Genomic DNA, 25,844 nt, shown 5'->3' with positions numbered 1-25,844 from the left:
AGGGAGGGAGGGAGGAAGCAGTGAAGAGTGAGAATAACCTAATGCCCAAAATAAAACAAAAGCAATTGCCTCTTGCTCCACTTGAACCCACTAGCAGATGTTTTCTAAGAACTATATCTACACCAAGAAATAAAAATAAAAAGTGGCCTTATTTTTTAATAAATTTAGCTAATTTGGACAGAAATTTTTTTTTCATGTAAATTATGGAGAACCCCCCCAAATACTTGCAAAGATGGTCTCTTTGTAATGTTAGCATAGATAATGGTTAAAATTTGATGTTTATGTTTAAAATACTTTTAAAAATGGAGACTAAGGGGAAATAGTGAAAATGCAAGAAAAATGAAAACTGTTCCTGGGTTATATTTCAGAGTCCAGAGTGCTAACCATTATACTATGGAACCCTGTTCCTGGGTTATATTTCTATAACCTAAAATATTCAATATGTGATTATGTATGACCATAGTCATACTTTATTCCAAAAAATGAGATTAAAAGATTTTAATATTAAAATATTAAAACCTTTTTTAAAAGTAAAAAAATGAGTTTCTATGTCTAAATACTATATGTTATTAATAGTATCTTGCAGAGGGCAAGTGCTTGATATATATTATTTAATAACCAGCTGGGAGGTTAAATAAATGATAATAAAAAAGCGTGTCCAAAGCATGAAAGCCAGAACTTAAAAATAAATTCTATTTTTCAAACTGCTTCCAGAGATTGTCTTCATTCATTGGGGGCAAATTAGTAAATGAAATTATAGACGATCATGTGCTATTTTGATATTAATTTAAATAAACATACTGGAAATTATGATTCCTAGACTCTGAACAAATTCTGCAGCACATATTGGAAACTCTTAAGAAACTTACTTATTTAAATATAGAAATTGTGGCTTATTTTCCCCTATCTTCAATATAATTTATTTTTAATTCTTTATATACAAATGTAGGCTGAAGACAGTCTTCAAAATGTGAATTAGTAATTGCTTTGCCAGTAAAACTTTTCATTATTGGCTCTGTAGGAGCCAAATAGCATCAGAATCGCTCACCCTTCTCAAATGGTTGAATATTGCTTTTTAGTCAAGACAGAATGTAGCTTGAACTTTCATAAAAAGACAATGGAGGTGTCAATTGTTGTAACTGAAAGCAGGTCTCTCTGCTGGAACATCTTATTCCTGTTTTAAGGGTCAGATCAAGATAGCTTTATCTTCTGTAGCAACCTTTATGACTATTGATTAAACCCCATACACAAGTAGGATTTCAAAACAGCCAAGATATCTAAGGCCTGAGTAATGGCTCAGCTATTTCAGGTGTAATCGATCCCATTAAATTAAGGGCAACATAAAGTTTGGGATACCCTTCTTAGAAATCGAATAATGAGGCTAGTTTATTTGTGCATTTATTCATTAAAGTATTGAATTTATTGAATATTAGCTACACTTTAGCCACTGGATTAGGTGCTGACTACAAAGGGGCTTTAGAAGTTAGTTCTCAGCTTAGTGGGACAGTCCTGAATGGAATCTACCTAGTGGTTTTCTAAGAGTTTGAACAAAGGAACCACCAGAGAAAGCTTCACAGAGAAGGAGGTTTTCACAGATGAGGAGAGATATTCAAGGAGGAGGAGGAAAGGAGTGTGTAGAGAGAACAGTGTGTATGAAGGTACAGCAAAGTGGAGGAGCCTGGCATATCTGGGGAAGGGTGAGCGGTCCCACTGTGCTGCAGCAGTTGGGCATGGAGACCAAATGCAGGAGAAGAAAGTGGAGAGGCAAACTGGGGGCAGATATGAACAAGGCCGCGTGTCTTATGAAACTGGCATTTATTCTCAATGAGTAGCTAAGGGGAATTGAAAGTGTAAGGATGATTTTAAAAACATTACATTATTTATGTTTTAGAAACATCTTCAGAACAGTTTAAAGGATAAATTGGAGGGGACAGATGCTGAGGACAGAGATACTGTTGCAGTTCTTTAGGCTGGAGATGGCGTAGGCTTGAAGTATAGTAGTGAAAATGAGATATACTAGAGACAGAATCAAAGAATTCCTGACAAATTGGGTATAGAGGGTGGCTCTGAGGTTTCTGGCTTGGATGCATGAGTGGCTAGGATGAGAAGCATGGGGGGCTACTGTTTGGGGGAGAAGATAGGTAAGGTTTGGGGCATGTTATATTTGAGATGCCTGAGGAACACTGGAAATGTTTAGCAAGTAGTTGGAAATATGGATCTGTAAGGAGAACATTGAAGGCTTGAGGCCCGGAACTTGTCAACACATCAGGTGATAACTGAGGTGATTCTCAGCATGAAAGCAAAAAATTAAAGGAGGCCTAGGAATGGAATATGGTGATACCCACGTTAGCAGGCTGGCAAGCTAGAGCAAGGAGCCAAGCCAGCCAGAGACTAAAAAGCAGTCACAGAGACAGGATGTGATGGGTCAGACTCAAGTAAGAAATTACAGTAAGAGCTTTAGGAGCACTTCAGAAAGGAGGGTGTGGTTGTCTGTGACAATAATACATGAGAAAAGTCTGAGTCCTTAGGAGAGATGGCTATCAAAAGAAAGTGGGGGTAATTTGGGGGACAGTGGGAATAAAGTCTGTTAATGCCAAGTAGCCCGTATTTTTTCTGTGAAATAAGAGGCAAGGTCATCTTTGGTAAGGGTAGAGGAGTTGGGTAGGAGCTTGAGAAGAGAAGGAAGTTTGGCATAGATGTTTCAGGAGAGGAGAAAGGGATACAATCAGAATGGATTAGATAATGACTCCAAGGTTCTAAGGATAATTTTGCCTAGGGAGGTCGTCTATGGCAAGTGTCCTGACTGATGGCATTTCCGGGGGAAAGCTTACCACCGTCTCCCTTGTGTTTCTGTATTTCTTCTCTTACAGTTAGGACAAGACGGGTCATCCCAGCGGCCTACACCCACCCGCATTCCTATGTCAAAAGGTATGAAAGCAGGAAAGCCAGTAGTGGCAGCCCCAGGAGCAGGAAATCTGACCAAATTCGAGCCTCGAGCTGAGACTCAGTCTATGAAAATAGAGCTGAAGAAGTCCGCAGCCGGCAGCGCTACCTCTCTTGGAGGGGGGAAGGGCTGAGGGCAGTGGCTGAGGGGGTATGTTGCGCAGACGCTACTGCTGCAGTGAAAACAAACCTTCGTCTGTTCGTTCCAACTCTACCTGTACTAATTTAAGCTTTAAATATCTTGTTTATAAAATAATCTACTAATAGCCATGTGTCTTTCCTATTTTGTGAATTTGTTTTGATGCTGGGGAACAGAACTAACCAGCAAAACTACTGTTTGCCGTGAGTGTGGTGGAGGAAGCTGCACCTGAGACAGGGCCTGACGTCTAGTCCCAGTTTTGCTTCTAGAAAATGGACCCATCAATTAACCCATCTGAACCTCAGTTTCTTTGTCAGTGAGATATGGGAGCTGGACGACATCCTCTCCAAAGCCCGCTCCCATATTTCCTAATTGTAAATCAAATGTAATAACCCTTGTTCCACAATTCCACATTTGAATTGATTTTTCAAAAATTCTATTATGATATAGGAAGTACTTTAACAATTGTCATTTACCTCTATCAGATCCCGAATTTGCTTCATGTGCTGGAAGAAACATCTAGTTATCACAGGGCCTGGACCTCTAAAGTTTTGAAAAACAAAAGCCTCTGAAATGATTTCAGAAAATAATTTGAATGTGAAATAAAATGGAAATGAAATATGGAATTCCAAAGCAGAGTTTTACTTATTTGTGTGTGTCTGTGTGTATTGTAGAGGTTTTGGCCATTTCCAAATCATCCCCAGATTTTCAGACAATAATTTTAGAACCATTAATGTCAGACTCATGCTCTATTCAGGTATGCAGTTGATTTAGATGGTGGAGCAGTTTGAGTAGAGCTGCCAAATGGCCCTGTATAGCTCAACAGAGGTTGTAATGGACAGGAAACAACAGAAAGTAAATTCTGATACATTAATGCCAAGAAAAAAGTGAAATCATGCATAGCTTAATTGAATTGAAATATTTTTCTTAGTTAACCATGAACTTTACTTGCAAATATAAAACCAGCTCATGATGGTGTGTGTGTGCTGTAGAGAAGTGTATTATTTTTCTTGTCAGTTTTACCGGTGCTTGCATCATTGTCATTAATTTTGAGCATGTTTTAATCAGCATGAAACAGTGTGTGAGTGCAAAATGTCAGATTTTTTTTAGAGGAGACTAACCATGTTGAAGTGAACACTGCTTCATAGTCAAATAACCACAAATGAGCTCAAGGCTAACAACCTGTAGCATAGCATATGAGGTCTGACGTAGGAGCATCTTTGTCAAGATTTCTGAGTCAATGGGTGAACTTTCCAAAAATACAACAACTGCAAAGTTACAGGTTATTTTTCCACTTTTGAACTGTGAGGAATCCAAAATTATCTGGATACTCCCTGCTCTTGATATTGGGAAAAAGAAAATTAAATATATATATATATATATATTTATATGTATATGTATATAAATATAGATACATACATATAATTAGTTTTTAGCCCATGATTAATCATGCTTTGTGGTGAATAGACTCTTCTTTAAGTTCTTGCCACACTGGATTTCCTACACCTTGCAGAACTTGGACCTGAATTATACACAATGGTGGTAGATGCCTCACAGTATTTAAATTCACTACAATCAGATCTCTGTTGCCTATCATTCATCAGTTTTCAGCATATGTATTTAAAAATATTGAGCAACTATGATAGACATGTCATAATAATGGGATTTCAAGGTAGGAGAAGCTAAGAATGAAGATTATATAAAATATGACTGTAAGCAAGTTTAAACAGGAAATCTTCCCATTTCGAATACTGACTTTTTTAAAAAGGGAATTTCCCCCCTACCTTTAGAAAGTGGCCACAATCCTTTTCAAAAACAAGGGCATTCTCTGGCACTTAGGGTATTTAGTGTTACTGTACCATAACATGCTGAACTTAAGCAAACGAAGGTGTCAAAAGTATGAAATACTGCAATCCTTTTGACTTTACTTGCCATTTTTCAGTGACTTCTATCATAATCTTATTGTCACTGTTGCTAGTTTTGCTTTTACCTGCTCACACCGTGCTTATGTCATTTCTGCCTGGAAGTCCATACCATCCGCAGGGAGAGTGCTCCAAAAGGCCCAACAGCACACGCACAGTCTGTTTCTACATCTGGACCTTGGAACAGAGCCACCTACAAAGTACAACTACTAAGAAAACTTGGCAGAACAACACATATTCACTTTTCAGAAATGATAAAGAGCAACCGCCATGGCAGCTTTTTCTTTGTAATTTTAGAACCAACTCTACATTTATTGGAGAGCTTTGTTCAAAACCACATATTAGAAGTGAAATCCACTGGGGATAGGAGGTGGAGGATTAAATGCACTCCAACTCCAGCTTCCATCTGTGAGTATAATGTTTTTAAGATGCAGTGTAATGTGCTTTTATAAGAGTGAATGGGATTAAAAGGTTAGAGTCTTTTCCCTGTCCTGGAATACAGCACTGTGTAGTCAAATAAAGAGGGTCTCACCAGGGCTGCTGTGAATAGTTGCTGCTCAGGTCCCACCCCGGGGAGCAGATGGGAGGGGATGGGGTGTCATTTCCACAGATTTCAACGTGTTGGCTCCCCCTCGTGCCCACCAGAGGACATGCAGGGCACCATCTGCACAGCTACACAGGAGGCCCTGGTCTTCCCCTCCTGAAAATAATCTTCATGCACTGACCATTTTAGTACACTCCAATGGTGGCCATTTAGCATGCATGATACCAGAAATGTTTCTGTATGGGACATGGCCCTCAGGGTATTTGTTGTTTCTTGAAAATGACCTTTCTGACTAAGTCACCTGCTTAAAAAGGGTCATTCAGTTGTTACTGGCATTTTTATCAGATTTTTAGTGAGAACAAGTTAATGGGTGACAACTGGACTCTAGAGATTTTTATCATCTTCAATAAGAGTACGGTGTTACCAGATCTCTTACTTGACTATTTTCAAGAAGAGAGTGAAGAAATAGCTTTGATGTGCTGTGTGGGAACAGCATAATTTCAGGGAAATGAAACCATCTCCAAGAATGCAAAGTGTACAGAGATTTAAGTTTCTCATTCCCTCATAGCTTCAGAATACTGGGGGAAAAGTGAGGCTTTCCTGACTGGAAAGTTCCAGGGATATTAGATAGGAAGAGCATGTTTATGTGGGAGGCCAGTGGGCAGAGAGAGAAAGGAAGAGGTAAATGAGAAGGGCACTGAGAGGGTTTCCCCAGTGCACATGAACATAAGGTTCCAAAGGTTCCCTGACCCAGATGAAGGTTAGTGTTTACCCCTTACCTCCTCCTCCAGGCTCTCCTCATTGGTTATCTCCTCAGTCTCTGCTCTTTCACCTTTTCCTTTGCACTTGTTACTTGCTCACAGGATATAAATATGCTCTGGCCTGTTCCATTTTAGAACAGTTCTTTCCTCAGCTTATGGTCTTCTCTAGCAACTGCCTGGTCTCCCTCCTTCCAAGTGAGGCCATTGACAGTCACGCTTTTATGCCTCTACTTCTATACTTTCCATTTAATCTTTAATTTTTATTCTTGTTAAAGTAGTTTGTACACATAGTTAAAATATCAGCCTATGCTAAAAGACAACAAAAACAGCTGTTCCTTTTCCTTCACTTTTGCTCCCTGGAGAAAATAATTTCTAACTCTTAGCAGTTTCTTCTGGTATTTATCTCCATATTTCTAAATAATATACTTGTACTCTGACTTTTTATTCACCAAGTTTAGATATTATTTTTTGTCTTATCATTATTATATTGATGGCTGAGGATTTAGTCCTCTCACATGTCCCATCTTTCTTTTCCCATACTCCCAATATGATTATATCACACTTTTTTTGATAAATCAGCAGTCAGCATTTGTATGTTTATATATTAATATTTACAGTGTAAATTTAAATATTGTCTCTTGCTGAGTTAAGTATTATACTATGATTACATTTCCTTTATATCACTTTTCCCCTTCAAATGAATAATTGCTTTAATTTTTCACCTGCTTGGTTTTCCTTTTTTAAATTTAATTTAATTAATTTTAATTTTATTTACTTATTTTTAGAGTGGAGGGGAGAAAGAGAGGGTGAGAAACATCAATGTGTGGTTGCCTCTCACGTGCCCCCTACTGGGGACTTGGCCTGCAACCAAGGCATGTGCCTGGACTGGGAATCTAACTGGAGACGCTTTGGTTTGCAGGCTGATGCTCAGTCCACTGAGCCACACCAGCCAGGGCTCATCTGCTTGGTTTTCTAGGTATCTATTCTTATTTTTTCCCAACTGCTCCAAATAGGTCTGCCAAACACCTACCAAACCCCGAAACACATCAGTTTCATATTTTCCCTGGAGGCCTTCCTAGTTCAGCCCTCTGATTCCCTGCTTAGTCTAGGCCACTTGTCCTCTTGGCCTGCTGCTCTGTCTGTCCTTTTGCTTGTCTTAAAACCTGTTTCCTGGATTTCTTATCTTCTACCTCTTATACTTAACTCTATATATCTACCTGTCTGTCTGTCTATCTATCATCTATCTATCTATCATCACCATCATCCATCTGCCTGTTTGTCTACCTATTTTTTGAAGTATACCCCAGTAGTTTCTATACAGAAAAATCCTTCAAAAACCTTCCTGGGCAGGCTGCCTGCATTCTGGGAATACATCAGGGGAGATGAAGCATCTCAGAGTTCAGCACATCAACTTTTTCACTCCCCTGCATTGAGTCTATGCTGCCTTTTCTTTACCTAGGCCCAGAACTTCTTAGGTTGTTTTTTTGTTTAGTCTGTGGTAAGGGTGAAAACAGAATGAGGTCATGCTCTGCTCCCTCTCTGACCAGGAAGACATGTAATTGTTTTTGGTTTTCCTTCGACCTCTCTGACTGTTCTGCCTCAGTTTCTGTGGATGGCTCCTCATTTTATGTGTACACTTTAAGGATTGTCATTCCCCTCGTCTCTATCAAAAGCCATTTTCCTACACTACATGCTGGTTCTTGTTATTTTATGCACTCCCGTGGCTTCGCTTATCACTTACATGCTGATAACTACCAAACTGCTATCTCCAACTCAACTTGTCTCAAAGCATTCTCCATACTTCCTCTATCCCTCTTCCAAGTCTTCTGCTCTGACTATTCTCCTCAGCAGGGGTGTCCTGACTCACCCGTGTACCCAAGCTAGCAACCTGGTAGCCATTTTAGGCTCACCCTTTTCCCTCACCCATACAGCAGACTCATTCAGCAAGTCTCTCACATTCAAACCCCCAACACCTCCAGCAGCTGAACCCACTTCTCTATTTCTCTCACCACTGCCTGAGCTGCAGTTTTAATTACTTCTCATCTGGCTTACTCTGATCCTCTCTTAACTGGTTTCATAATCACCAGCCTGAAAACTCTCTGATTCATTTTCCATTTTGTTTTCCAAAGTGCAAGTTGATCATATCACTCCTCTATTTGAAAACCCTCCAAATGTTCATCATCACCTATAGAAGACAATGCCAACTCTTTGGTAAGGCACTTGAGGCTCTCCGTGATCTTGGCTCTCTGCTTCCCCAGTCTCTGAGCATCCCTCCCCTTCCCTCATCTGGACTCCTGCCACCCAGGCCCACAGATCGCTTGCAGAGCAGGCCAGGCACCTTTCCTTGATTTGATCAACTTGTTCCTTCTCCCTGGATCTTACCTTTCCTTCTGGCCTTTCTCTTACCTTTCCTTCTGGTGGTTGTGTCCTTCTATATTTAAAATCTCTTTAAGAAAACAATGCCTCTGTTAGAAAGACAATCCATACTTTCAGAGTCTATCCTGGGGTTTAAAGCCTGTCCATTGCTGTAAAAACTTGTCACTTATTGTAGAGGAAGAAAACCAGTAGCTGAAGGATGGCTGAAAGTTAGGGGGAAAAGAGGTATTCTTGCTTCTTCCCTTTGTCTGCAATGCAAGCTTGTGAGAATGACATGGAGGGTGCTGACAAAGCATGTGTGAGAACACGGAGGAGAAAGAGCTCATGGAATTGGAGGGGATCCCGGCACTGCCATTCTAGATAGTGTAAGTTACTTCTCTTTCCCCGCAGAGGCACCATGGCAAGTAATGGATGCAAAACTGCCAGGGGCCTGGGACTGGGGAGTTTTTGCCTCTGAAGCCATCACCTGTGTGGAGAACTAAGGGGGGCCTGTGAGCTAACTGTGAAGTATAAACATACTTGAATGAGGAGTGTAAAAGACACTTCAGGAAAGAGGAAGTTTCAGGTGATTTTTCATGCTCTTCAGATTCATGAAGAACCCTCTACAATGGGTCAGAGAGGCTCTCATTTTAGAGAACCAAACACCACTATCAATAAGCAGGATGTAGATTTAGAACCGATATCAAGATGAACATCCAGAAAAAGTGGATTGCTGACCAATGGACTGGATACCTGAGGTAGGACTGAAAACCAGGAGACCAGAGAAAGGCTGTCTTAACATCGGCAAACCACTTTACTGTGGTTTGGTTTAGCATTTAGCTATAGTCTTTTATGATTCTGGCATTCCTCCTCATAGTCATAATATGATATACTTCATTACTGTTCAGCAAGCAACTTAAAAGATTCTGCCATAATGCTTTTCCTAAGAACTAATGGTTAATTTCTTATCTGATAAAAGTAGTTTTTGGCCTCTCTACTTGTGCTAATATGTGATGGACAGAATTCCAAAGTCAAGGGCTGATTAGAGCTGAAACAAACTTTAGAGGTCAAGAAGATAATTATTTCTATTACTAAAGATGAAAATAAAAACAAAAGAAGAAAAATCCCAAGGCTTAGAGATATCTAAGCATCTTATTAATGATGAAGCCAGGTCTTTGGTTTCTCCTAGTTCATTATTTCATGTGAAACTACTTCAATTGAGTAAAGTATATGATCATATATAATCTAAAACACCTATACTCATTGAGCCACAATAATATTGTCAAAGGATTTTGAGATATCGAGATATCTGCATAGAAACTATGTGTCAAAGTTCTCATAACAGTACTTTGACGAATATTGTTGTCCTTATCTAAAAGGCACAATGTCCTTTTCAATGTCCACATGTAACATTATTTTCCATGCTATTTTGTGACCACCTGAAGGCTTAGATCAAACTAGGCATTTAGCATCTGTGTGCAAAAAGTTAGAACCTGAATGTGCTTGGCTCAAATATTTACCTTTTTTCCCACCATTTAGTTTAGGTTTTTTATAATTAATATTATATGTGGGAGAACTAGTTCCAATTTGCTTGTATCTGGGAAATAGTAATCTATGTGAGAGATAAGGATTAGCTTGCCTGAAAAAGAAGCTACCGGTCCTAACTGTGATATCGGTAACTTGTGTGACCTGGGGAGGTGAGGGGATGATTTGGGCTGATGATGGAGTGGGAAATGTTTTGGAAAGAAGCAAATAAACTTTTAGGTGGTTGAGAAACCCCAAGAGAATTTATATCATCTGGTTAAAAAGTTTCCTAAAGAAAATGACAGAACTGATTAACAGAAGTATTTTTAATTAGCTGAGCTGAATCCAAAAGAAGGAATACAAGTCCAAATCAGCAGAGGAAGTTTACTGGACTTCCTATTTAAAAAAGATGTTTTATCAAAACTCTGATAAATTTCTGAATGTGGTAATAACAGGACTGAATGCTGAAGCAGTTTATTAAAATGTGAGTCTTAAAAGTAAACAATATCTAGATACTCCTACTTCTAAAGGGTACAGAATGCAGGACATTTTTGCAGGTGGGCAAATTACCCTGCAGACACCAAGTTCAAAGGTGGGTTTTGGCAGGTGGTAGACAGGAAGAGCAGCACAGCCCTAACCCCTTGCCTCGTTGTCTGTGCAGAGCCCCTGGAGAGTAGGGAGATATGGGACATGGAAAGCAGGCCATAAACCAGACAAATTGATGCAAAATTCAGGAGAAAATGTTTTCTATAACTTGATATGCAGTTTCTTTAGTTTGTTTTTTTAATTAAATCATTTTTATTGTTATTCTATAACAGGTGTCCCAATTTTCCCCCCTTCACTCTCTTCCGCCCCACCTGTTTCTTGTGGATAAAGCAGTCCTCATTTGCTGGTATAAAGTCCTACAGTAAACTGAACTTCTGCTACGTTTTGTCTTTGGTGTGTGAACTTAGAGGCTATCTATTCAAGTGATCTGTTCTCATTTACTAGAGCAGATTTTTAAAATTCAGAGCTCATGTGTTCCCTCGCAGAGAGTTTGGCAGAGCATAAACATATGCATTGCTTGGGAGGAAGGCAGACTTTCCAATGAGTACATCTTTCCTACCGCACAGCCAAGGAGCTCTCTGGGGACGAATCAGAATTCTTAGTTGTTGCCAGGTCGCCCTACTGTAACACTCAAGAGACAGTCTCCTCCAAATTGCTCCCCAGATCCCATCTTGGATTTCATCATCTGGCTGGCCAGTAGTTTTGAGATACCACCCAAGGAGGATGACTAGTTAGTGAGTTCAGAATTAGGATTTGATAATATGTTAAACTTCCCTTCCATTGAAGTTATCTTTGCTAGCATAATAAAAGAATGAATTCATATACTACACCATTTCACAGTATATCATAACAAATAATGTACTTGATATGTTACCTGAAGTTCCTTAAGGAAAAAAACAGCAAGGTAACACTTGGGAGAAACACATAAAAGAAAATGTTATCAAGTGCTTTTGGTAAACTGTTTAATGTAAAAAATATATAAAAATCCAATATCTCCACGTGTATATGATAAGTCAGGTTTACAGTTATTTTTTCTTCTTTCAATTAGGAAAAAGGAAATGATGTCATTAAATGTCTGTACACTGTAAGGCTCCAAATTAAAGTGCTTTGCCATGTTGAGTTTGCTGGTAGACGTGGTAATTAACTATGGTGCCAATCTGCCTCTATAAATTATGAATGTCAGAAAAAATGGTACCTGTAAAAAATTATTACAGAATTATACTTATTACTTAGGTCATTGCAGAGGACCCAAATGACTTATAATTGGGTCATAGTCTGAGATTAATAAAGACAGTAGAAGATGGAATAAGATTTGCTCATTGACTTTGAAACATCAATAAAATATATGACTATTTTATTGTACTAAGTCACAAAAAGGAAGAGACTTGAGAATTCTTTTTTTAACACAAATAATGGCATTAATGCCTAAAGCTTTTTGTTTTACTTTCTCTTTTTTTGCTGGCCACCAGGGATTCCACATACATTAGACAATTTTGCTGTGTATTGAGTCACCTCAAAATTTAATGGCGTGAAACAACATTTTTTTATTTCTCACAATTTTGTGTAGTGCCTGGGCAATTCTTATGTTAGTTTATAGATCTGGGGAAAAAATAGATGATAAGCAAACAGATTTAATAAATATGTTTAATAATGAATTAATAGAGCTGCCATCATCTAGATATTGTTTCATTATCTCTAAAAATAAGGTGAAATATGTCTCCATGCATACAAAATAACTTGAGCTTAATTGTATTCCTTTAAATAAAGCTTATACACATAAATGTAAAACACCATCTTTTATTATTAGAGTTAAATAAACTCTATTTGCCATTGACAAATATTTCTGAGACAGTCTTCTTAATAACATAATCTGATTAATGACATTAGTAGATATGCCACGCATAGATTACGAGTTTGATCATTTAAATACCATATTATAATGTAACAGTCCAACCAAGACATTCTTCTATGTATGGATCCTTCTGTCACATGTATTTTTACCAAGTGCTAATTATGAAAAGCTATTATTATTATAGAGATTACAAAATGCTAGGACTAAAAGAAAGCAACTCTAGGAATTTAGAGGTTTACACACTCAAGGTGAGAGAAGATGGTGTTAGAGCAACACAAAATATTGGTCCCATCCTTTAGAGATGATCTCCAACACTCCCATTTTGTAGTGAGGAAACTAAGGCACAAGCATTCTGAGTTACACCCACAATAAACAGTTCTGGATTTAACTCTTTTAAATTTATGTTTTCTATTTTTATGTTTTCTAAATTTATGTTTTTTAAAGAGGAAAATGGAGATGATTCTTTAATTCTTTTAGGGAAATTTGAGAACTATGTATTTTCACTCTTTGAAAACTGCTACAGAAATTTTTAAAAAGAAAAAGTGTTGAGTGGGAAATGGCATTTTAATCTTAGGTTGTGATTTTTAACTATGTAATATTTTAAGTAGCATTTTTATTTTTTGTCTGAAGATTCTGGTATATTTTAGGCTTATAAAGCGAGAATAATTTTCCAATGAAGAAAAATGAGATGATTTTAAAGGTTTCTGGCATAGTGAAAAAATCATATATACATCTTAAAAGCTTTACAAAACTTCATATTTAAATATTATTAAGTATATCAAACATTTAGAGATTTTATTTTATTTTGCTTACCCATTTTATTCTAAATTCAATTTGAAAGGTTGAGGAAAAATGGAAATATCGCCCCCTAGTGGTCAGTTAAAGCATATTAAGAAACTTTTTTTACAGAGGATTACTCACTGAACGTAATTAGCACGAACCTGTCAGTCTATGACATAATGTGCTTTTCTTTTTAAAAAATATTTTATTTACTTATTTTTAGAGAGAGAGGGGAAGGGAGGAGGAAAGAGAGGGAGAGAAACACCAATGTGTTAGAAACATCAATCAGTTGCCTCTCACACACCCTCAACCAGGGACGGGGCCCACAACCCAGGCATGTGCCCTGATTGGGAATCCAACCAGTGACCTTCCAGTTTGCAGGTGCATGCCCAACTCACTGAGCCACACCGGTCAGGGTGACATAATGTGCTTTAATTAATGTTTACTTAGATATTAATTACCTAAGTAAAACTAAAATATAAATAGTATTTGAAATTAATGTGAAATTAATAGGTGGAGATTTCCTCACACTATTGATAAACCTGATGTTACAGTTACAACATTGCCATAAGTGATGGAGAGGTAAGACATTTTTTGGGCAGAGAAATCATAGAGTCTTAGTTATTTCTTTCCTCTCATCTTTATAATCTCAGCAATGACAAGACTGTCTCATTTTGCTCAGCAATGTAGTTCCTTGCCTATCACAGCGATGGGCACAGAGTTGGATCTCAATAAACAGTCCTTGAATGACAGAATGAAAAAAATGATAATACATGTTCATGAGGGCAAAAAGATTAGGATAAAAGTGAAATCAATTAAATATAAATATTACACATCCATAATGTGGCTGGTATGTTCTAATTGCTATTTCAATGTATTTTTATTTACTTTTATAAGAATGAATTTAGATTTAAAAGCATATATGGAATTATGCAAAAAGCAGTCAAGAGATGAAAATGAGTCATCTGTATTTATTAACTCCTTAAGAATAGATAATCAATATTTCATTATTAAAACTCAAATCCACACACATTAAAAAAAATAAAAGCATATGAATATGTTTAGAACAGGGAGTATAGCTGGAAGAGTTACTTCTAGGAAATAGTCTGGTTCTCCACTATGGGGCTTATATTGCCTTAGTGTTTAGTTTTTTGCTTGAATATAAAATCATTCTAGTATTGTCTTAGTCTAATCGTTCTAGACTATTAGACATGGTTTCTAGAAAGCCTTAAGAATTTTTGAGGTAACACACCTATGCCAATACAAAGAAGTTACCCAAGAGCAGTAAAGAACTGCAGGAGAAGCTATTGGGCTCATGCACTTGTTTTTGTTTGTTTTGTTGTTTAATACCAATGGTCTTTTAATGAAATGATGTGGTATTGACCCTCACATAGACTACTGATTTGCATTTCAGTTTAATTGAAAATGCCGTATCTTTCTTCTTTTTATAGAAAGCATCATCATTCACCAGTTGCGTATGAACTCCAGATGAAATGGTAAACCAAGCACATTTTGGGTGTGTGTACTTCCTCTGAATCCCTGTTGAATGGATAGTATTTCTACAGCTCTCCATCATCACTAAGGTCTTCCGTGCTACTGATCACTACTGAAAATAACTTTCTACTTCCAGTGAATTTTTTGAGGCTATAATGTAAAAGCTGAAAACAGCATAGCTGATAACACAAAAATAGGTTGCAAGAGCGACTGAATCTTTGTGTCAAATTTCCTTTTGAAAAGCTTTCAGGTCCATGGGCACATGTTATGTAATTTATTTTTATAATACACTTTGTAATGTGATTTTTCCCTAAAGTATTTCCTTTTTCATAGTCTATGGCACATATATCTGTAGAATATACTGTCAGTTCTTCAAAGCATGGGCATTGGTGCATTAATAACAGTAATCTATAATTACTTTTTTTATCAACTTGTTATTTCTGAAAAAAAGAAAGTACAGCACTCCATATACTTCCTGGAGTAAATTCAAGAGTTAAAACAGAAGCAGGAGCTTCTGGAAGAGTTTTTAGTATTGCCTGTACAATGCTGTAGTTCTGATCTTGGTTCAACTCTAACAAATAACGCTATGGTTCAAAGTTTAACTTTAAATACTTAAAGCCAGTTTCTAAAGTTGCTCTTTCTAGTGTTCTTTGCCAAAACCTTTGAATGAGTTGATTTTAACATGGAATAAATTAATAAAAGGAGATGTATGAGTTTAACATGTGAGGATTATAGGAACACCTTCAACTGACAGTTCGATTGCATTTGTTTGCATTATTTACTTGTATGTGTAGGACTCACAGTAAGGATATCAAGATATTTCTCACAATCTACCTAAGTGAAAGCCTGAAAATAAAAAAAATGACCAAGACAGTATCACTATTTTTTTAAAAAAATGGTAATAGAAATTCAAAGATAGATAACTTTTTATCTTGTAGATTGGATTTGGTCAGATTTTCAGGATCACATACAGGTTGGAGAATATATTCTTTAAAGATTAAAAGCACATGAATTATTCAAATTTCAATGTCAGAGCTGCTGTTGATTTTAGATTTACGTAAAAATGTGCACCTAAATCTGTTTGGAACCCTTAATATGGGTTTTATTTTTTTTAAAGACTTTGTTAATGTGGACAGGGTTTCAATAAAGTCTTTAAAAGATAACTTTAAAGATAAAGATTTGGTATATCAGTTTCTGAAGGCAGAAATCGTCTATTATGTAACTTTACTGAGATTAAGGAAACTATGCTTCTGGGTGTCATAAGGGTAACTATGGTAAAAACCACACAAATAGTCCTGGCTTGTGTGGCTCAGTGGATTGAGAATCAGCCTGCAAACGAAAGGGTTGGTCACTGGTTCGATCTCCAGTCAGGGCACCTGCCTGGATTGTGGGCCAGGTCCCCAGTTGGGGGTATGCGAGAAGCAACCACACATTGATGTTTCTCTCCCTTTCTTTCTCCCTCCCTTCCCCTCTGTCTAAAAATAAATAAATAAAATCTTGAACAAAACAAAACAAAAACACACAAATAACAGTGGCCCAGTTCTCTATTTCACAGGTTGTACCCAGGTTTATATGCCCAAAGATGGTAGTCCACACTGAGTCTCTGGAATAGAACAATTAATGTTAGATTTCCTTCCCTATGTGACTTTGTAAAGTTTGATGGTATACCTTGAGGAATTAGCAAATCATATTTAGTAGGTATTTTAAATTAAATCTATTTTTATGTGAAATTAGTTTTGATTTTTGTAAGTACAAGAAATGCTACAGTAGGCTTGTCCTAGCTTGAATGATTGTGTATGCATCACATAACCTTCAGGGCTTTTGATTACTGATTAAGAAAACTAGAGTGTGTTTGTGTGAAGATTTAAAAAATTGTTGTTTTGGATTTTGTTTTCTGCAAATGTTTCTAAACTGCAATGACATTTTCAATTAAGAAAGGATTTTATTTAGTATTGGTAAATTTTTTTCACTCACAATTAAGCTCCCTTTTGCCAACGTTTATATGTGGGATGGCAAAAATATTCTAATGCATTACATATTAGCATTTGAAGCAAACAACTTTTTCTCAACTTGTGGAAATTTTATTACACTAATTGTGAAAATGCTAGAAAATAAGACTTTAAATACCTCTTGACTTTAAAATATTACAAGTAATTTATGTATGTTTTGGTCTGTGGTTTTATTTCTCTTGAGTTTATAATGAAATCTGTTACTTGCAGTGCAGAGTGAGTATGATGGTATAGTCAGAGTCACCTAGGTGGACACTGAGCATTTTCCTGCTCATGCTATGCATAAGTCTCCTGTTTAAACCCAAATGGAATCAGAGTGACAGATGGCTAAAATTAATTGAAAAATTGGAAAGTTTGTTTTGAAATAAAACAGAATATTAGAAATTAACAACACAGTCATATGCTTATCTAATGAATAAACAAGCAAGTTCATAAATAGTCATATCCTAATATCCACATCCAATTGAAAGAAACTGCCCCCACATGCAAGCCTGGCACCATCCTAGGCTCATATAATTTCTATACCTTTTACTGTAAGTAAATCTCCAATCATCAATATGAATGATAATCAGCTTTGAATGGAATAATTATGTTTTGTGAAGCATAATCATAATTAGTGTTTTCAGTTTAAGGCACAACACATGAATCCATTATTTACCCTTTTCTTTTTGATAAGTTTGTTTTTTGAGGTATCTTCTACAAAGATTTTTTTCAAGTATTTAATAAAATATTAGGATGTAATAAAAATAGCGGATAAATATTCCAGATGTTAGGTGCCTGGAATAGTCACAAAATGTGAAGAATAATTGTATCTTAGTACAATCAAAAGAATTTCATGGTGTGGAGTATCTAGCTTAAGCATTAAGAGAGACACCAACTATGTTGAGATAATTCACAACTCCTAAAAATCAGTGGCAGAGCAAGAGTAAATGCTGTGTCAGACAATGTAGTATGTTGTGTCTTTTCTCTTTATGCTGTGGTTAAAATTTCCTGGAAATAAATAAAAAATAGAGCAAAGGTAGGGTGTGTTTATGAATTTGGTGAGCACCAATTCTAAAAATAACAAAAATGCAGAAGGAAAGTTTAAAAAAACAACAGCTGGCACCTGAGGCATATATCCTCCTCTGGACCGCCAGTGCTGTGCCTCTGCTGAAAATACTAAGTAGAAGGCAAAGAGGAAAAACAATAAAAATTGTAATAAATTCATAAAAATTGGGAAAGTTTCATGGAACTAACATTGCTTAGTGACCACTAATATTTTATTTTCTTAAACTTTCAGCATTTCCTCCATAACTATCCAATGACAACCATGTTTGTTGCATAGGGAAAATGCTGTAGATTCATACATTTGAACAGAAATGTGTATAGATGTCATTACATGATACATTTACTTTTTGGTGTTTTTTTTTGGTTTATGTTATTTGGTTAGCTTTACCTTACCATTCACAGATTTTGTTCACAGTACAGACATGTATTTATATAATCTAGATTTAAAAATAGATTTAATCAAGATTTAAAAATATCAGATGTCAGCTTCTCCAGTATAAGAAGATTACAATGTGATCAGATATTCTTGAAGTCTTGCAGGTTTAATGGATTTTTGGAAGCAAATGAGTACACTGAAAAGTTGTGGAGTTACATTCTACTTTCACAGCATTCTCAATTTTCTCTACTTTAAGTTTTATTAGGTACATGAGAAATTTATTTTTCACTATAGCCAAGTGAATTTATGAATATGTACTTGTCTTTTATATGAATGTGATATCCTGCTTTCAGTTCATCACAGGTTATTGAAATTATTTAACCAATTAAGACATTCTTTATGTTATTTCCAAAGTCACCTTTGTTTATCAAAATCTCACTGGAGTGAGAAAAATAACAATTGTGATATAAAAGCACTGTGCAATATTCTTTTTTGAGTTAGAACATAATATGCATAAAATTAAAATATTTTAAAGTGACTATTCCATCTTATTTTAAATTGTTTGCTTTAAAATAGTTTTCACTTCTGCATTTCCTATTTTGTTAAAAATATGGTGTTTTTCACTGTGAATAAGCAGAAGCGGTACAATAAGCAGATCTGCCAAATACAAGATGCTTTTCCTGTGAGTTGCAGCATAGTTTGATTCTTTAGTAGATGGAAACTGCAAGACACCACAAGACTGAAACTGGTTACAGGATTCCCCTCACCCCTTTATCCTCACCAAAGGCTTTGTCAATAAGCATTCAAATAATGCTCTACCATTTTCTAAAGGTAGATTACTCAGTAGAGCAAACACACCTGAGGTTTTGCCACCAATCCACAGCCCAGCCTCTACAGAAGCAGCTGGGCAATGGTTTCAGCAAAGTGGGATGGGGTGGTAATGGGGTTGTACTCTGACCTGTTTGATTTCTCAGCCTAGTGCCAAAAATGGTGGCCCATAGCCATAGCCAGTCCTCACTTATTTTTGTCTCATTCGGGGCAAAGGAATGGGTTACTATCTTTATTATTTAAAGATATACATATCAAAAACGCAGGCACAGCATATGTCAAAATGAAGCTTTCTAAAGAAAAGTTGCAGCTGTTAGAGATCTTGCCCACAGGGCATCTCTGTGACCTCTCTTCTCAGAGGAGTGCCCTTTCATGCCCATGGTTTAAAGGCACTGGACAAAAGTCACTGTCCATTTATTTCATGACTCTCCAGGAGAATGAGTCTCAAGATTCCCACCAGATTTGCTCAAATGGATTTCCTCCCCTGGAACCCTGGGCTAGAGTCACCTTTAGTGAGCAACAGGCTCACCCCTTGGGCAGAGAGACTGCAGTAACCTCCCTGGGCACCGTGCTTGTTGGCAATAGGCAACAACGGACCATGCTTTGTTTTGACTGTTATTAAAATCTACTTTTGAAATGTGTATTTACTGTATCCAGAAGAACCTACGAAAGATGTCAAACACTGAGGCCTTCTTTTGCCAGGGCCACCCTCAGTGCCTGTGTGGTTCCACAGGTAATGGTTGGAACCTAGTTCCCTGGAGCTCACATAATTTTTATGAAAAGACAACCCATCCTGCTTTAGTTCTCCTGGCATTATTCCAAGCTTTTCTTTCAGAGATAAGCACTTCTAATGAGAAAATCTTTTTCTATTTCTCTTCAGGAGTCCATTTGTCCCATTTTGCCTTATACTGACTGGCCTTGGTATACAAAGCTATCATCCCAGTTTGAGTAAGCTTCTTAAATGTAAGACATATTCCTGATAGTGAATACAAGGTACTGGATAAAAAATGCTGGCAAAAGGCAATGTAATTCCTTCTAGAGAGGGGCCTATCTCCATTCTTCTTCCAGTTATCTTCTTTCCCCCCATCTTTACAGACCTTCCCCATGACCACAATCACATTCTCCTGTTTGGTCTTTCCAGTACACATTTCTTTCTCCACCCTGAAGACAAGGCACATGTTTAGTCAAAATGGCAGGGTGCTTTGTAGGCACCTAATCATTGACTTCTAATCCCAAAGGGTTGCTCCTCTAGGAATAGTACCTCAGCCAGGGTATTTTGTACCAGGTCTTCTTCGCTACAAATTGTGCTGGCTGCTCATTCTTCCCTTGCAGAAACCTCTGTGCCCACTGATTGTTTCAAATGCAGAGAATCTGGAGTAAACAAGGATAGACTCTCAATAATCACTGATCCTAAGAGAAGATATGCTCTCTGCAAAGACAAAGGGCTCTTATCAGACTGCCATATGGTATGCCATTTTAACAAGAAAAGTGTGTTCAGTCATTTTCAATTCACAAAGAGACCAAGCACTGGTTCCTACATGGAGCATTGGTGCACATAGGCAGTAGGACCAAAGGGCTGTATAGGCTATCAAACTGAATATCAAACTCCCACAAGGTGGTGGGTATCAGAGATCTCTGTGTCCAGAACAACTACTAAGATCTTGTTTGAGAAAAAATATATGATCAGCCAGAGTGTACTTTCACAAATCATTAATAAGTGTAGTATAAAGTTCAACTATTTCTCTTGTCCTTTTCTAATCCTATTCTCTCCTGGGTGGAGAACCAAAATATCACTCAGACGTTAGGATCACTTCTATAGTTTAGTTTTTGACATCATAAAGTAGGTGTGGTATCTGCTCACATCTCCCACAATCCCTTGTGTGCACATCTTATGTATCACTTACCTCACTATATTTCAATTGTTTGTTGGCAAGTCATCTCTCCCAGTAAAATGATTCATTGAGTGGGTCAGGTTAGTTCAACAAGATTTATTGAATATCTTTCATGTCCTAAGTACTTTTGCCAGGTGTTGGAGATACAGAAAACAAAAACAGTCTCTGATTTTGAGAAGCTTGTATCTAGTGGAAAGACAGATTTTTCAGTACTATGATAAGTGCAAAGATAGAGGTATGTATAAGTTGCCTTGAGCCTAGAGAGCAGTTCTTAGCTCAGTCTGAGGGGTCAAAGATTCCTCAAATGGACTGTTGACCTGAATCTTAAAGAGTGAGTAGGAATTAGATAATAAGGCAGTTTCAGGAGAGGTGGTGTCTGAAGTGCAGGAACTGTGGGTTGCTCAGTGACCAGGTTTAGGAATTGAAGGCAGTGAGTACAGATGACTCTTCCAAGAAGATTCAGGAACAATAAAATGATGTTGTGGAATAGTTTGTTGAATCCCTACCTTGTCCCGCATGGTGTGTTGGTCAGAGGGAAGTCCTATGAGGTCTTGGTGTTTGTTGTCATAGATATTTAATTCCACTGACTAAAAAAAGTGTTTCATTTTTCAAGCTCAATAAAAGTAGACTTTTACATTTAAGTCCATTTTTTGACAGTCACCCTTCGAGAATATGTTGGAGTTATTTTAAAGAAATACATGAGTAACTTTACAGGTGTTTGAAACCCAAGTGTTTCAAAAAAAACCCCAAAAAATGAAAATGTACCCCTCTCCTACCCTGGACTTTCAACCCTTGGAAAAACAGAAAAATGTAAGTTACAACTATATCTTAAAAAATAGCCCAAACCTATGATTTATAAGAAATTAACATTTTTAAAGATCTACTTTCCTATATCTCTTGATGATTCTCATGGCATAAGGAAAGGTGTCTTACCTCCTCTGACCCCCCAGTTTTAAAAAGAACTGCACTCTATACATGTAATAGAGGTCAGCTGGCTGTCAACCAACAGGTGGAGAAATTATAATTTGAAGTGAAGACCTTATGCATGATTGATGGGACCTGCTGCAAAAGATATACCACGGGACATAATTGCCTGAGAGATTCTATATAGAAGTCATGAAGTCTGAGGTCTCAGTTATATCCTTTTATTTTAAAAAAGTGTGGATTTATGAGAAATGAAATGTTATTTCCTTCCCCAAACAAAGTTTTTAGGCTGTCTACTAAGGAATTTTGGTGTCATTGCTCTTTCTTCTAATGAGACTAACCATTTAAATATCTGGTTTGATTACCATTTCTGATTACTGACTGTGATCACTCAGAAACTTGTCAAATCTTTCATTACACCAGTGACCTCAGGCTAATCAATCTCTCAGGTTAGAACAAAAGGATTTTCTTAAGTGCTTACCTGAAAATATTTAATAAGTATACCATATAAAAATTAGGAAAAGGCCAACTTTAAAAGAAATAATTTTTCAAAATCAGTTTGAAACTCTTATACAATAAATACAAAAATTTCTATACAAATTCTACATCACCCTTTCCCTAAAAATCTTCTCAATTAAGAATGAATATTATTGAGTTCCTCAACATTCCCTAAAGTAAGCTTTATACCATGATCAACTAAATAGAAACAACAACAAACAACCAGTTCAAACTATTTCCAGGCCTCAAGAATTTTCTCTAATGTTCATGCTGGTAAAAACTATGGTACATTTCTCAGCTCTTTAACTTTCCTGAATATTTTAAAGCTAAACATGTGAATAAAACGATTTAAATATTGTTAGAAGCTAGAGAACTAAAGCAGCACAAAATACTCAAAGGAGCCTAATAAGCAAATGTGTGTGGCATTTTGGATAAACAAGGAAATGATCAGTTTCAGTTTCCTCTTCTTAATTCCTTAAGTAATTTAGTGTTTTTTTTCCTTCAGTGTTTCTGGTTACCCAGTTCAGTGTCTTAAACAAGCAATTTAATGAAAAAACAAAACTTATTATAAAACTTTCCCTCCAAAAGCTATTTATGGACATCTTTTCAGATCATTGGGTTTGCATCTATTCTATTTTGGATTTATTTTCATATTTAGGCTCGGGCATTTGTTGCACACTATGTGCACCTGGTACTCAGCATTAATCAGTCATTTAGCCACATACTTTTAAAACTAGGAATCAGCAAATGAACAATCATTTAAGCAATATAAATGTTTTCTAATGTGTCATCAACACACACACACACACACACAAACACGCACATATACCATCCACTCCTAGCAGCCACAGTTAAAAAACGCATATACGTACTGGTAAACCACTGTCAGGACAACCACTCTCTTTTGCTGCCCCAGAAATACTAAACAACATTTTTTTTTAAATTCCTACATCATCAGATTAAATGAAAAACTACCTAGTAAAGACTATCATAAAACAATGTATGACCAATGAAATTCTGAGTCTCTTGAGCTAATAACGTGGAGGTGAAAACAATGTCAGCTGGGGAAAGCAGCATGTTGTGATGGCAAAGTACAGTAGAGGGAAAGGAACTGGAAGGATGTCATCAAGAGATCTTGAAAAGCCATTTCATCCATTTGGCCCTCACCTGAACTATAAGTTTTAGACAAGAATCTCAAAAAGCTTCTTTTTAGATTCTTGTTTGAAAAGTCTATGTTTCAGTCAAAATGGAATTTCTAATAAAAAAGAGACAAGGAGTAAATCTTCCCTATGGACAAACAAAACTAAAGAAAAAGGAAGCAGATAAATATATGGAGATCACTCAGACCACTAAAACAAACGAAAAACTGAAGGCAAAATACTGATCCTATTTAGACAAAAGGCTGGAATAGCAAATCACATAAATTGTCACAAATAGTGGGTATGATGATATAGGCAGAAAGAGGGAGGAAAAGACTTGCCTTATGCTTTGTGCATTATGTCCAATATTGTTGTATATATTTTCACTAATCAACAGAATTAGCGAAATGAAAGAAGCCCATGCCTTCTTCATTAGCTGTGACAGATGAATATTTTCCATTTCAGCCTGAGGTTGAAAGTAAACTCAGAGAGATTAAAACAGTGTATATAATCCTACCTATGTTGCCAGTGCTGAGAATTTGAAAAATAATGGATGTTGTACAAGAGCAAAACTAGGCAAGTTTGTTATTTTCTAGATAAATATTTTTTTGATTGGCTCACATCTTGAGACTTGCAGTCATTTTGCAAGTACATTTAATTGTAAGGTACATTTAATTGAAGTACACTTAATTTTGAGGCCCAAGCACTCCTTTTGTTTCCCTTTCCTTGACTTACCTTCCCAAAGGTATGACTGCAGACAAAGCCTTAAAGAAAATAAAGTCTGGGTATCTGTTTACAGATGATGAGGCTTACTGTCTGTCCTGGATTTCAAAGATGCCAATATAATGTGGATTGTATATAATTTTAAAATGAATTTTACAAATATTTGCTTATTGCAGAAATTTTGGAAAATACAGAAAAATTACAAAGATGTAGAGAAAAAACATCCCCCATTAGGTTAACAGAGTTTACCACTATTTACCTTTTGGTTGGGTTTTACCCTCTATACCTTTATTACCTTGGTATCAAGATTTAGTGACTTTATATACCATGAATATTTCCATCAGTAATTAAATACTTGGCAGTTTCAAAGTGCCTGCATAGGATCTCATTTTGTAGTAATGTTATAATTTACTGAGGTGTTTCTTTTGACAAAATAACTGTTACTTATAAGGACAAAATAATTATATTATACTCATATTTACTTACAGCAACATTCAACATCACAACGGTGAAATGATCTTAATTAATATGTACAGGGTGGGGCAAAAGTAGGTTTACAGTTGTTCATAGAAAATAATACAATTAATAAAAATAATACATGAATAAACTTTTGCATGCTCCCAACTGTATAGCTACATTTGCCTCACCATGTACTCAAGAAAAGTATGTGAGCCTAGGATTGTACCCAGCCAAGCTGTCCTTCAAGTTTAGACCATACACAAAGTTTTGAACATTATTGGTGTTTTTTATCAACTGTAAAATAAGGAGCTACTACTTATTACAACAGACTTCTTCAATCTGCGCAAGAGAGAGACGTGATCACTCAGTGATCACTGAAAACATGGTAAAAACAAGAACATTAATGGAAGATAAATAGTAATAGATGAAGTAAGAAGAGGCAAAACAACAGGGTTAAGCAAATCAGATGATTTATTCTCGACTTCAGTACAAATGGGTCGCCGCCCATCACGTTTCTCACTTAACGTTTGTATTTGCACCTTGACATTCATTTTAGAGAAACTCGCAGTTTTATAACCTAAGCAAATACTCCAATCGCGTTCTCTTTTAAATGCTCCGATCCCCTTCAGAGAGGGCTTTTGATAAAACAAAAACCCATCCAGGAACGAAGCCACTAGACAGCTCCAGGGCTGACTACGGTGGTCTGGGCCGGGTGGCTCTGACCCGTTACCTAGGACTGCCGTCGCCAAGATAACCAGAGCTGCAGATACGTAGGTGCGAAGACAACTTTGTGAGAAAGCAAGGAAGAGTACGTCAAAGGCTAACGCACCCGGACCTTCTCGCCGCGACGCCCGGCCTGCGCATGCGCTATGGTAGCTCCACGCTCTAGGGGTTAAGGCCCTCACTTTTTCGTCACAGGGAAGATGAGCAGCGTACGTCCGCCCTTTCCCACCTCCTTTTATCCTCTACTTCCTCCTCCCCTAGTCCCTCAGTCTCCTCCCTCCTTCCTCTCCCCCTCCGGGTCTGGAGTCCCTAGCCGACTCCGGCTTCCGGTCAATGGCCGCCTGCGGAAAGGTGTCCCGCCTCTTC

At 37.0% G+C, this 25,844-nt stretch overlaps 1 protein-coding gene across 6 annotated transcripts in view; it reads left to right on the top strand.

Moving 5' to 3' along the window:
• The window catches only part of FILIP1 (filamin A interacting protein 1), a 185,865-nt gene extending 167,035 nt beyond the window's left edge, over nucleotides 1-18,830 (top strand). For 3 of the 6 annotated variants that reach the window (XM_045843011.1, XM_045843015.1, XM_045843013.1), the window contains exons 6-7: nucleotides 2,871-3,094; nucleotides 14,818-18,830. In XM_045843011.1, coding sequence (XP_045698967.1) covers nucleotides 2,871-3,077 — 207 coding nt within the window. In that variant the 3' untranslated portion in view covers nucleotides 3,078-3,094; nucleotides 14,818-18,830. Of the gene's footprint in view, nucleotides 1-2,870; nucleotides 3,709-5,301; nucleotides 5,413-14,817 lie in introns of those variants that run through there. The other 3 variants (XM_045843016.1, XM_045843017.1, XM_045843012.1) reach the window with 3 other exon arrangements.
• The last annotated feature ends 7,014 nt before the right edge of the window (nucleotides 18,831-25,844 follow it).

This window comes from Phyllostomus hastatus, unplaced genomic scaffold (assembly GCF_019186645.2).
Source record: "Phyllostomus hastatus isolate PE091 unplaced genomic scaffold, TTU_PhHast_1.1 phas_contig_40, whole genome shotgun sequence".
Lineage (NCBI taxonomy): Eukaryota > Metazoa > Chordata > Mammalia > Chiroptera > Phyllostomidae > Phyllostomus > Phyllostomus hastatus.
Note: the sequence above shows the minus strand (reverse complement) of the source record. Positions and strands in the feature narration are given on the sequence as shown.